General features: G+C 42.1%; 1 protein-coding gene across 1 annotated transcript; it reads left to right on the forward strand.

Annotated features, from left to right (window-relative positions):
- Nucleotides 1-6,938: 6,938 nt before the first annotated feature.
- Nucleotides 6,939-9,091, forward strand: LOC141618033 (uncharacterized). Its single transcript, XM_074435157.1, has 2 exons — nt 6,939-7,769; nt 7,928-9,091. Exons 1-2 carry the CDS (start codon nt 6,939-6,941, stop codon nt 9,089-9,091), a joined length of 1,995 nt encoding a protein of 664 aa, XP_074291258.1.
- Nucleotides 9,092-12,956: the final 3,865 nt, after the last annotated feature.

Genomic DNA, 12,956 nt, shown 5'->3' on the forward strand with positions numbered 1-12,956 from the left:
AGTGATGGTTTATGTGTAATGTTAATAGAATGCAATAGGTGTCGGGTTAAGGGACTAGGAAGTCGTTTGATGGTGAACTTCGGGGACGAAGTTCCTTTTTAGAGGGGAAGAGTAATGTCGCAAAGGAAAATGCCGTAATTATCACAATTTTGCCATATGTTTGTGATGTTTTTTAATATCTCTGTTACATTCCAAGTACGAGTTTATAATTGTTTTAATAGTTTTGTTGTGGAAATTGTATATTTAAGTGAGAGTGAGTAATTGTCGAACAAGATGACATGTCGTCATACCTTATTTTCAGTAATCATTCGTTATGTTATCATGTGAATATGATGTCATGAGCAGTAGCGGGGTTATCATTAGTAGTTTTGCGTTGTGCGGCTATGATTCATACATTACCGTGAATTTGGGATAGGACCATTGTGTTGCATGTTTGGTGTTGGTAATTGTTGGCCAGTGATAGCATAGTCTGGTAATTGCGTTCATGTATGTCTGCATAATTCAGTGTAGTAGTATAAGCAATAGTCGAGTTGGTGCATGTTGTGTGTTCGTTAATTCAAGTAGTGGTTTTTCGAGACTTGAGTGTGTGGTGTGTGTTGGACAATTGACGATGATAATGTTTGATGGACATACGTAGTGGGATAATACTTCTAGAGAGTTGTTGACCTGTGCCGGGTAAACGGTGATGTCGACCTTGGTTTCTTGTCGCGTGGTTTTGGGGAGGATGAGTCGAACTTCGGGGATGAAGTTCTTTTTAAGGGGGGAAGACTGTAATACCCGTCCTTTTAGGGACCCGTTGACCGACCTTAGAGGCGTGTTGTAGCCTTTGGGAATTCGTACAAGCGGTGTCTCGTGTTGTGATAGGCCTTGGGATGAGTGGTGCTCGATCTAGTCGAGGCTACTCGATCGAGTAGCTTGGGTACTTGATCGAGTAGGGGCCACTCGATCGAGTGAGTTGGTTACTCGATCGAGTAGCGTCTTTTCAGCGAGGGTTTATAGTCGTGTTTTGATAGAATCGCAAATCATTTCCGCCTCCTTCCTTCAGACCTAGATGTCGCCTTACCTCATTTCCTTCACTATAATTCCTTCCATGGAGCCTTTGAGGATGCTTGTGCCGTGGGGATAGCTTGCTTGAGTCGGGTAGCGGTTTTGACGCCTATATTCTATGCGTAGGTATGTCATCTTCGTCATCTTTGTCATTGTTGATTCTTATAGGGTTGGGGTGATAGTAATAGGCGGTTGTACTGTTTTGTATAAGGGGTTTTACTTGCTTGGTCGATGTTATGTGAATGGACGAGGAATCGCTGCGGTTGGCTAAAGGTAGGTTTGCCTACTCAGTTTCTGTTGATTGTCTAGTGTGTCATCTGTAGTGTTGGTTGTAGTGTCAGTGTGGTTGGTTGATTCCGGTAATCGGTTGGTGTTGTGTTGTTTCGTTTATTGTTGTTGTGGTGCAGCTAATTGTGATTGATTGTCTATGGTTCTCGAGGTGCGTCCTCGGCTAAGTGGAGTCACTTGCGGGAGTGGCTTCACGCCCTAGTTTTGCCCTCCGTGGAACCCGCCACGGGAGGGGATGTGCACATTAATGGGACATGATTATCGCTCGGTATGATGAGCGGGACTAAGCTGGGAACGGATGCGGTCCCCCACTGGCAGGGCTGGTCCAGTGGACAGTCGGTGATGGTGACTGATCGGAGATATGGTGTACATGTGTTTTGTTTACTTGTGTAGTGTCCGTGGTTATTGATATGTTGCTTCAGTTACTGACCTTGTGTGGTTGTTTCTTGTTTGTTTCTGTTGTGTCTGTCGTGATCCCTTATGGTGAGCAGTCGGTCTTAGCAGGTGATGTCTTGGATGGTAGCTGGAGTCTTGGCGGGATGAGTCTTCACGTGTCACGACAGGAGTAGTTTACATAGTGTTGATGAGGTGTATCGTTTGTATCAGTAGTTTTGGTTTAGTCACTTGTAAAATAATTATAAATGTTCTTTTATCGACTTTTGATGATTGCTTCCCTCGGGCAACCTAGATGGTGATGCCCTTATATTCTAGGGAAGGTCTTATTAAGGCTCATTGGTAAATGGGGGTGTCACAACTGGTTGTACTGGCTCTATGTCGTATGCTAGGTAGAAGGGTGTTGCTTCTGTTGGTGTTCGAATGGAGGTTCGGTATCCCCAGAGTGCGAATGGGAGTTTGTTCGGCCAATCACGGTAATTGTCCTACATCTTCTTGATGATGGTGACAAGCGTTTCGTTTGCTGCCTCTATCGCTCCCTTGGTTTGGGGACGATAGGGGGATGATCGGTGTCGTTTGATTTTGTATTTCTGCAGCAAGGCTTGTGTTTCAGCCCGGAAATGGGAGCCTTGGTCGCTGATGATTTCATGGGGTACCCCATATCTGCAGATGATTGCCTTGGATGAACTTGGCCACTTGTTTGGTGGTCAAGACTGCATAGGATTGTTCTTCCGCCCATTTGGTGAAGTAGTCGATTGCGACGAGGACAAAGCAATGACCTTTGATGCCTATTGGGTTGACTTTTTTGATGATGTCGATGCCCCAGATGGAGGAAGGCCAGGGTGATGTCATGGTGTATAAAAGGGATGGTGGTATGTGTTGTATGTTGGCGAAGATTTGGCAATTGTGGCAATGTTTGATGTAGTTTCTGTAATCGGCTTCCATGGTGGTCCAGTAGTAGCCTAACCGTATGATTTTTCGGGCTAGCATCATCGCACTCATGTAAGGGCCGTATTCTCCGTCTTGGACCTATGCCATGACTTTCTTGGCTTTGTGGTGATCAATGCAAAGGAGAAGGATCCCATGGGGTGTTCTTTTGTATAGTTGTTCTTGGTTTATCACGAATTGTGATGCAAGTAAACGGATGGCTCTTTGTCCTATTGTATTAGAGTTAGGAGGAAATTCGTTTTTGGTTTTGTAGTTGAGGATGGCTTGGTACCAAGGTTCGACATGGTTTTCCTCGTCATTGTTGATGGCATAGATGTGAGCTGGCTCGCTCCTTCTCTCGACACATAAGGGCATGTATGTCACGTCGTCGGGTATGTTGACGAGCGCGATAAATTGTTTTAGGGCATCAACAAATATTCCTCCCGTAGCAAGTGGAAGTAGTCGATTTGGTCGAAGAATTCGAACTCCTGGTTGATTTATTCTTGGTAGGGTGCTAAGTTGTCGCTTCAGATTTTCCATGATCCGGACACCTGAATGATGGTGAGTGAGGAATCACCGTGGACCCTTAACCTCTTGATGCCAAGTGTTATGGCTGCTTGTAGGCCGATGAGGCATGCGTCATATTCGGCGGCATTGTAGGTGACGGCGAAGTCTAATTTGACTGAGATCGGAATGTGTTCCCCTTCTGGTGATATTAGAAGGATTCCTACCTGAAGCCTCTCAGGTTTGATGTACCGTCGAAGTATAGGTCTAATGCGTCGGTATCGGCACAAAGGATGTCTTCGTCAGGGAGTGACCACGTGTCGGTCGTTGGATCCTCATTGACGGGATTCTTCGCTAGGAAATCGGTGACTGCCCTTCCCTTGATAAGCTTGAGGGGTATGAAGTTGACGTCAAATTCGGATAGCATGAGTGTCCACCTAGACAGCCTTCCGTTTAGCACGAGCTTTTCGAAGATGTATTTGACGGGGTCCATCTTGGAGTAGATGTGAACCGTGTAGCTGAGCATATAATGTCGTAGCTTCTTTTTTGACCATACTAGGGCAAGGAATGTTTTTTCCAGTTGGGTGTATCTTGTTTCGTATTCGATGAAATTTTTGCTGATGTAGTAGGTGGCTCGTTCTTCGCCGTGACTGTTTGTGCTAACATTGCTCCCATGGCCGTGTCGGTGACAGTTAGGAATAGGGATAAGGGAATTCCCTGTTGAGGTGGCATGAGGACATGAGGTTTGGATAGGATTTCCTTTATCCTGTCGAAGGCCTTTTGACAATCATCGTCCCAATCGGTTTGATCGGTAGTGCAGAGCTTTTTGAAGATTTGGTTCACAAATCATAGTGAGCTTGGCTATGAAGCGGCTGATGTATTGAACTTGACTGAGAAATCCCCGAATCTCTTTCTCGTTCTTAGGCGGAGACATTTGTTGGAGAGCTTTGATTTTGGTAGGATCAATTTCGATGCCTCTTTTGCTGACGACGTGTCCCAGGAGTTTTTTGGAGGTGACCCCGAATGTACACTTCTGAGGATTTAGTCCTCATGTTGTATTTTCGAAGGCGAGCGAAGAATTTTTGAAGGGCGGTGATGTGGTCGTCTCGCTATTTTGATTTGACGATCATGTCATCAACATATACCTCCACCTACTTGTGCATCATGTTGTGTAAGAGAGTAGTGGCGGTTCTTTGGTAGGTTGCTCCGGCGTTGATTAGACCGAAGGGCATAACAGTGTAGCAATATGTCCCCCAATGTGTAGTGAATGCTGTTTTGTGCATGTCTTCCTCAGCCATCTTGATTTGGTTGTACTCAGCATACCCGTCCATGAATGATAATAGGGCGTGCTCGGCGGTGTTATCTACAAGGATGTCAACATGCGGTAGAGGGAAGTCGTCTTTTGGACTTGCTTTATTCAGGTCCCTGAAGTCGACACAAACTCGAATTCTCCCATCTTTCTTGGGTACGGGGACTATGTTGGCCACCTAGTCATAATATTCAGAAACTTTGATGAATCCGGCTTTGAATTGCTTGTCTACCTCCTCCTTGATTTTTAGGGTCCACTTAGGGCGCATACGGCGCAACTTTTGCTTCACGGTTTTAGCTTCGGGCTTAATGGATATCCCGTGTTCTGCAATCTCTCTGTCGAACCCTGGCATGTCTTTATAGGACCATGTGAATACGTCCTTGTATTCGTGCAAGAGGTCAATGAATTGATGTCTTTCCGAGGGGTCAAGGGTGGTCCCTATCCTAAGTTCTTGAGGTGCATTATCGGTCCCTACATTGATGGGTTCAGTCTCCTCAATAATGGGTGTCCTATTTTCTCGTTTGTCGAGTTCTTTGGCTAGGTGAGGTGGGTAGTCACTAAATTCCTCATATTCGCTCAGAATTATATTGCAGTTAAATTGAGACGTGTCGTAAGCAAACTTAGCATTCATTAAGTCGACTTGAGCAAAAAGCTCGGATAGGACATACATCTCATGGGCAGTCAGAGGCGACACTGTAGAGGAGGTGGCCCCGTGAACAAGCTCCATGTTGCTACCCTCTGTGGGAGTTGGGGTGACCCTAGTTGACTCAGCCTCTGAGGCAGCCACAAGTTTGTGATAGAATAGTGGAAAAGGGACATTGACCAGGGCATCGGGAGCGTTAGGACCTAAGACAGTCTCTGACTCAGACTTGTCATCAGACTCAGACTCAGACCCAGTCTCGTCTTCACTTCCCTTTTTTAACATGGGGCCTTCTCCAGCTGTGATTTTGAGGATGCAGCCTTGACGATCGGTCCACTTGATAGTCTTCCTCCAGCCTTAGATAGCTTTCTCTAGGTTGGTCTCAGAGATTAAGGCAGTGGGATCGAATTGGTTGTCTTTGAGAGCAATGTTGATGATGTCCTCATAATTGAGGTGCTTGATGTTGTCTTCTCCGAGAAGGAGGCTCACGGCTTGCTCATCTAGGCATGGGGTCGATTCTGACTTGGTCGACGCAACTTTGGTGTTATCGGGAATGAAGTAGCAGTCTTGAAAGACTTCCACACCCGGGTGCTTGACCTTTGCTACAAGGTCATAGATTGGCTCAGAGAAGTCGTTGTAGAGCTTGGATTCTCCTTCGGGGACGAATTATCCATTGAGAGTCAAGTGATAGGGGCGGAGGATGACTCTTTTCTTTTTGCGCTTTTGTACTAGGAGACCCATTTCCTGGATGTCTTCATCGGTCGCCTCGTAGCCTAGTCCAAAAGGGATGTTTGGGACCTTGACCTGTTTCAGAGGAGGCAATGTGCTTTTCAGTGGGTTGAGAGACATGCCTAGGAAATAACCCTGGCGCATCAAGATGCGGTTGATTGTGAGGTTCGAGAACGGATCAAAATCAAAAGGTGCTGGTTCGTTAGTTAGGGCATTCAGAGCTTGGAATCCCCACATTTCGTTGTCCTCATCCTCAATGACTTGAGAGGGTATCCCCTTTTTCATAACAGCTCTGATCGGGGATGCAGGGATCATGATTGTTTTCCCGTTGAAGGGGACCCTGATTTTATGATGAAGGGTTGAGGTGACGGCTTTGGCCGCATGGATCCAGGGGCACCCTAGAAGCATTTTGAATGACGCGTCGATATCGACCACTTGGAAACTGGCTTGTCTCTCCAGGGGTCCTATTGTAATGGTCAAGGTGATGGGGCCTGCGACCTTGCGTCGAGTGCCGTCGTAGGCGCGCACTCCTTGATTAGTCGGGATTAAGTCAGCTTCCTTGATACCTAGTTTATGGGCCGTTTTGAGGGGAATAACGTTGATTGCAGATCCGTCATCCACCAGGATGATACGTGTCATTTGCGCATACAAATTAATAATTTAGAAAACCTATCTTAACCTCAAACATAACAACCTAGTACAGGATAAGTAGGGTCGATCCCACGAAGAGACTGGAAAAACTAACTAACTATTGAGTATTTTTATTCACTAACTTAAATGTATATAGTTAATTTACATATTTACAGCTATTAACATTATTTACGATTAGGGGGGAAGTTTGTTTGTGTTTTGAACTAAACTAACAGGACTAGATACTAAAGCTAGACGCGAAGTTAAATACCTCAATAAACACATATTCTACTGGTAATTCTAGTTTGTCAACCGATTATTGTTACCATCAAATCTCGAGTTTATTTATAGATTAACTGCGGAATTCAAGATAACAAGAAATCCCTATCTTAGAAAAGTTAAAAAAGAACAAGGGAGTGAGAAATGAAGAGAGAGAAAAGCTCTGAAACTTTAACCTAAAATTCTGTGAGAATGACGGCAGTAAAGGCGTCGCAAAATCGTTTTTCGCCATTAATTAGTCCTTTGAAAACAACAACAACTGTCAAACATTCCGTTATACGTTCAGCTACAGCAAATACTACTCAAAATAAACCTAAAGATGTTAACTTTCAGGGTCCTTCGTGTACGGATACTGGAAAAATGAAGTCAGTCAATGAGATTAATGGTATCCCGGTACTTGATCTTAGTGAAGGTGGTCCTGAAAAGCTTAATGAAGTGTGGATGGTTAAGCAGCATGGAAGGAGTGTCCCAGTCATGAAGACTATTGCAGAGGAGGAAGATCTATCAAGCTTGTTGCAGTTCACTCATGAGGATGTCAAACAAGAGGTAGAATTTTGGAATAACTCTGTTTTCTGCTATATTCTGGGTGCTAATCCCCCTACTGAGGTTATTGAGGGTTTTGTGTATCGTATTTGGTCTCAGTTTGGGATTGATAGAGTTTCATTTTTAGACAATGGGATTTTTATTGTCAGGTTTACTAAGTATGAGAATAGGGAAGCTCTGTTACACTCTGGTTATTACATGTTTGATAACAAGCCTGTGGTTATTCATCCATGGGTTGCTGAAACTGAGTTGATTAAGGAGAAAGTTGATATTGTCCCTGTCTGGGCGAAACTGTCTGGAATCCCTCTGAAATTATGGGGAGCATGTTTGCCTAAGATAGCAGGACTGGTGGGGAAGTTTATTAGAATGGATGATGCTACTGCAGATAAGATTCGTTTAAGTTTTGCAAGGGTCATGGTTGAGGTGCCTTTTAATCAGAAGTTGCCTGATAAGGTTAGGTTTCTGGATGAGTCTGGGCAGGTGATTACTGTCTATGTGGAATATGAATGGAACCCGATCTCCTGTACTAGTTGTAATGGGATAGGGCATGATATGACTTAATGTACGAAGCCTGCACCTAAGAGGCCAAAAGATCAGCAACCTAGAACTAAACCTAAACTAGTTTGGAAGCAATTCAGAAACCTCAGAATGATTCTGGTTCTGTTGATCCTCCTCCTGCTTTTACTCCTACTGTGAAAGCTACACCAGCAAAGCAAATTATGTGGGTTAGTAGGCAGGAGAATATGGTGGGAGTGAGGCTATCTGGCAGGTTTAGTAAGTATACTTTTATGGATGTTTTGAACAATTATGCTACTCCTAGGGCAAGGGTAGAGAAACAGTGGAAAGTACCCCCCCCAGCCAATCTAATAATGCATAGTATTGGATTCTGGAATGTTAGGGGTCTTAATGACCTGAATAAACAGAAGATTTTCAAATGGTTTATGCATAATAATGGGGTAGGTTTGTTTGATTTATTAGAAACAAAGCTTAAACCTAGCAAGTTACTTAATAAAATGACTACTATTTGTGATGGATGGAGTGTATCTACCAATTGTAGCTGGCATAAAGGGGGGAGGATTTGGATACTGTGGAATCCCACCTGCTTTGATGTGCAGTTTCTTAACTACAATGCACAACATATACACATGTTGGTGCATTCTAAAGTAGATGATAAGAGTTTCTATCTGACTATGATTTATGCTTTCAATGATCTGAATGAGAGGACTGTTCTATGGAGAATGCTGAAGGATTTGGCTTCTACTTGTAATATTCCTTGGCTATGGGTAGGGGATTTCAATACTGTGTTGTCTCCTATTGAAAGGTTGGGTGGTAATACAACAGAAGCTGAGATGGAACATTTCCAAGAGTGTGTATCTTTGTGTGAAATGGAGGATATCCAAGCTACTGGGGCACTGTTTACTTGGTCCAATAAACAGGCACCTAATGAGAGAGTATATAGTAGACTGGATAGGGCAATGGGTAATCCTGAATGGATGACTCAGTTTGGGGATTATGTGGCGCATTTTCATCCAGAGGGTATGTTTGACCATTGCCCTTATACAATTGTTAATAGGAAAGCTGAGTTTGGTGGTAAAACGTCTTTTAAATATTTCAATATGTGGGGTATTTCTGAGAATTTTAAACCTAGTGTAGAAGGTATTTGGAGACAGTCTTATAAGGGGACTAAGATGTTTAGAGTGGTGAAGAAGTTGAAGGCTCTCAAACCAATCCTTAAAAACTTGAATAAAACTTGTTTCTTTGATATTGAAAACAGTACTATCATTGCTGGTACTGTGTTGTAGCATATTCAAAAGGAGTTAATAGAGCACCCATAGCATTTGGAATTGATTCAGAAAGAATATTTTTTGGCAAATGAATTGAAAGAACTTATTACTACCAGGGATAGTTTCCTTACCCAGAAAGCTAAAATTCAATGGTCCCTTGAGGGGGATCTAAATACTTCCTATTTTCATCATGCTATCAAGAAGAGAGTGATGCTAAATAAGGTGATGCAAATTGAGGATAAGGATGGAAGAGTTTGTATCACTGGTGATGCAATTCAGCATGCCTTCCTGGAGTATTATCAGGAATTATTAGGTTCTCATAATACTACAGTGGATGTACAACAGCAAGTGGTTACCAGGGGACCTTGCTGTACTGAGGCACACTGGCATATTTTAGAGACACTAATTACTGCAGAGGAAGTAAAGAAGAGCATCTTTAGTATTCCAAAGGACAAGTCACCTGGTCCTGATGGCTATACCAGCCAGTTTTATAGAGATACCTGGGATATAGTGGGAGATGAGGTATGTGATGCTGTTAGGAATTTTGAAATTGGTAAGTTGTTGACTCAGATTAATGCTACAACTATTACACTCATCCCCAAGATGGAGAGACCTACCAGTGTTAAACATTTTCGACCAATTTCTTGCTGTAATGTCCTCTATAAAGCTATATCTAAGATAATGTGCACTAGGTTGGCTGCTGTACTACCAGATATTATTAGCAAGAACCAAGGAGCCTTTATTCAAGGACAGAGTATTCTAGAGAATATATTGATATGTCAAGACTTGGTTAGGCTCTATAATAGAAGTATGGTATCCCCTAGATGTATGTTTAAGTTAGACCTTCAAAAAGCTTATGACTCAATTGAATGGCAGTTTGTGGAGCAAATGTTGGATGCCTTGAACTTCCCTGGAAAATTTAAGAAGTGGGTGATGTGTTGTGTTTCTTCTACTACCTACTCTTTAAGTTTAAATGGTGCTCAGTTTGGCTATTTTCAAGGTAGGAGGGGGCTTAGGCAAGGTGACCCTATCTCACCTCTACTCTTTTGAGTTTGTATGGAATACTTATCAAGGGTGTTGGACTATGCTACTGGTAGATGGTTTTTTAGATACCATCCTTTATGTAAAGGGTTGAAGTTGACTCATCTCCTTTATGCTGATGACCTGTTAATGTTTTGTAAAGGAGTTGTGAAGTCTATTATGCTACTCCTTAGGGCTTTGTCTACTTTTTCTGCTTCTTCAGGTTTGAGGGTTAATGCATCCAAGTCCGAGGTTGTGTTTAATGGTGTAGCTGACAGTCTGAAATTGGATATTGTCCAAGTATCAGGTTTTCGGGAATGATATTTGCCTTTCAAATACTTGGGGATTCAAATTCAGGCAGTAAGATTAACAAGGAATGATTGTAGCATTTTGATTGATAAGATAGTTAGCAGAGTAAGAGGAATTGGAGCAAGAAAGCTTAGCTATGCTGGCAGACTTGTTCTAATTAATTCTGTATTTAACACTTTGCATAACTACTGGGCTTCAATTGTTTGATTCCTGAAGGGGTTATAAGGATGATTGAGATGATTTGTAGGAATTATCTGTGGAATAGGGATATAGAATATCATAGAGTCCCTCTTTTGTGGCATGGCAGAAGGTATGCTGCAGTAAGAAAGAAGGTGGGCTAGGCATAAAAGATGCCAGGGTGTGGAACATTGCAAAAATGGGCAAACTTGTCAAATGGATTTACACAAAAGCTGATAGGATATGGGTTTTATGGATTGATCATGTTTATATGAAAGGGGCAGACTGGTATATTTATCAACCTCCTCCAGATTCGAATTGGAATTAGAGAAATATCTGTAAAGTAAGGACTCTGTTAGCAGCTGGTTTTCAAGGTAATCAGTGGATAGCAGATCCTAAGGGTTACTCTGTTGCTTCTGGATATATCAGTGGATGCAGGGTACACAACCCCCTGTCCAGTGGTTCAAGGATGTTTGGGATGGCTGGGTTCTTCCTAAACATTCATTCATAGGTTGGCTTATTAAGCATGAAGCTTGAACACAAGAGTAAAGTTGTATTCTTTAGGCCTGTGTGAGACTAACAAGTGTGTTCTATGTGAAAGGGTAGAAGAAGTGCATTCACATCTTTTTGGGAGCCATGTTTATAGTTCTAGGATTGTCTCTTTACTCGACGATTGGTTACAGGTGACTCTGAGTACTGTCATTGGTGTATCAAAGTTGCGGAAGAAGGCTTACAGGATGATCAGACTGGCATGCTGGTATGCAGTCTGGATGGAGAGGAATCAGTGCAGGATTGATCTTACACTGAGATGACCTGATCATGTTGCAGAGGAGATAAAACATCTGGTGAAGACAAGATTGAAAAGGGTCATAGCTAGGCCTATTCTAGTTGGGGATAGAATTCGGCTTGAAAAATTAGGAATTCGTATTTGATGTATATGTTTTAATTCCTTAGAGTTTTAAAAATGCACTTATGATATAATATTTTTGTTGATTGATGATTAATCAAAGCTCAAATTTTACCAAAAAAAAAAAGAACTCCCTATCTTCTCTTAGATTAAGACTGACCTGAACTAAGCCTAGATTAGTTCTAAACTAACCAACCAATGTAAGTTTTTTGCACCCTACTAAAGACTGGATTAGAAGTATTATCGTACCAAGAAGATATCATTAACCCAATTATCCCTTCAGTGTCGTCACTACCTAAAGATTAACTGACCAAACTTTACTCCTAACTTAGGCTAACCCCAATTCCCAGAGATTAATCTAAACTAGTTGCTACTCGGATTATGTAACTCGAACTAAACCAGAATCACACAATTAGCAGAAGTACACATTCTCATCTATAATAAGATAACAAACTACAAACTGAATATTGCAACTTTCAATTAAGACGAGTAATCTTTGGATACAAATTACTGAAAGATTATCAATTAAACATCCAACGGTTTCAATACTAAAATTAATCAACGAAAATTAACCATAAATTGAAAACAAGAGAGGTAGAGAGAACTTAATTTCTGCCCCGAACTTTTAGTCAGAACTTCGGATGTCGCACCTCAGGAACCGCCTCAAATTCGCCCTTACTCGACCGCGTGCTAAGACTCCGCCCGAGTAGGTCTCCTACTGCTCTCCCGACCCAATAGGTCTCAAATCGTCACTTTATTTCGCTCAGTTTCTATAAATTAGTTATATGGGTATTCGCCTCTTCTCCGCTTCCTTTATTCTGACGGAAATCATCGGTATTTTTACTTGACAAAGTCGGTATCTGGATCAAATTTTGTGAGATATAAGATAGATTTTGTGATTAAAATTTGGGAAGAGATTAAGATTGGGAATCCGAGACGAGATCGAGTTTCCATCTTTTGTTCATCGCTGCTACTCTTCTCGTAGCTTCTATTCTTGCTCCTTTCTTTTGTTATTTAATCTTTTAATTCTTTGTTCACTTGGTTTGATACCCACGTGCAATGTAAATGAATGGTCTCAACTTGGGCATCTTATTTTATTTGCTTTTGATCCATTAGTCACGTGGTGTGAATGGATTGCTCGTCGTTAAAACTTTCAACCAAAACAATATTTCTAACTCTATAAACTACTCTTTAATGGTGTGGTAAGTAAAGGTCGGATCCCAAGGGTCGGGTATTGATTTAGGATTTCAATTGCAAGTAGCTATGTCTTAGGGTGTCACAAATTTGGGTTGAGATGAGATGTAATCTAGGCTAATCAACAAGATGTATGTAAATTAAGGAAAACAAACAAAGCAATAAAAGGGGTGTGTAAACAATTGATTAGGGGTACTAGGGTGTCATGGGTTCATAAGGGAATCATGGAAATAGATCATACAAACATGTTCTCAAATAGATGCAAGCAAGTTATTG

This window comes from Silene latifolia, chromosome X (assembly GCF_048544455.1).
Source record: "Silene latifolia isolate original U9 population chromosome X, ASM4854445v1, whole genome shotgun sequence".
Taxonomy (NCBI): domain Eukaryota; kingdom Viridiplantae; phylum Streptophyta; class Magnoliopsida; order Caryophyllales; family Caryophyllaceae; genus Silene; species Silene latifolia.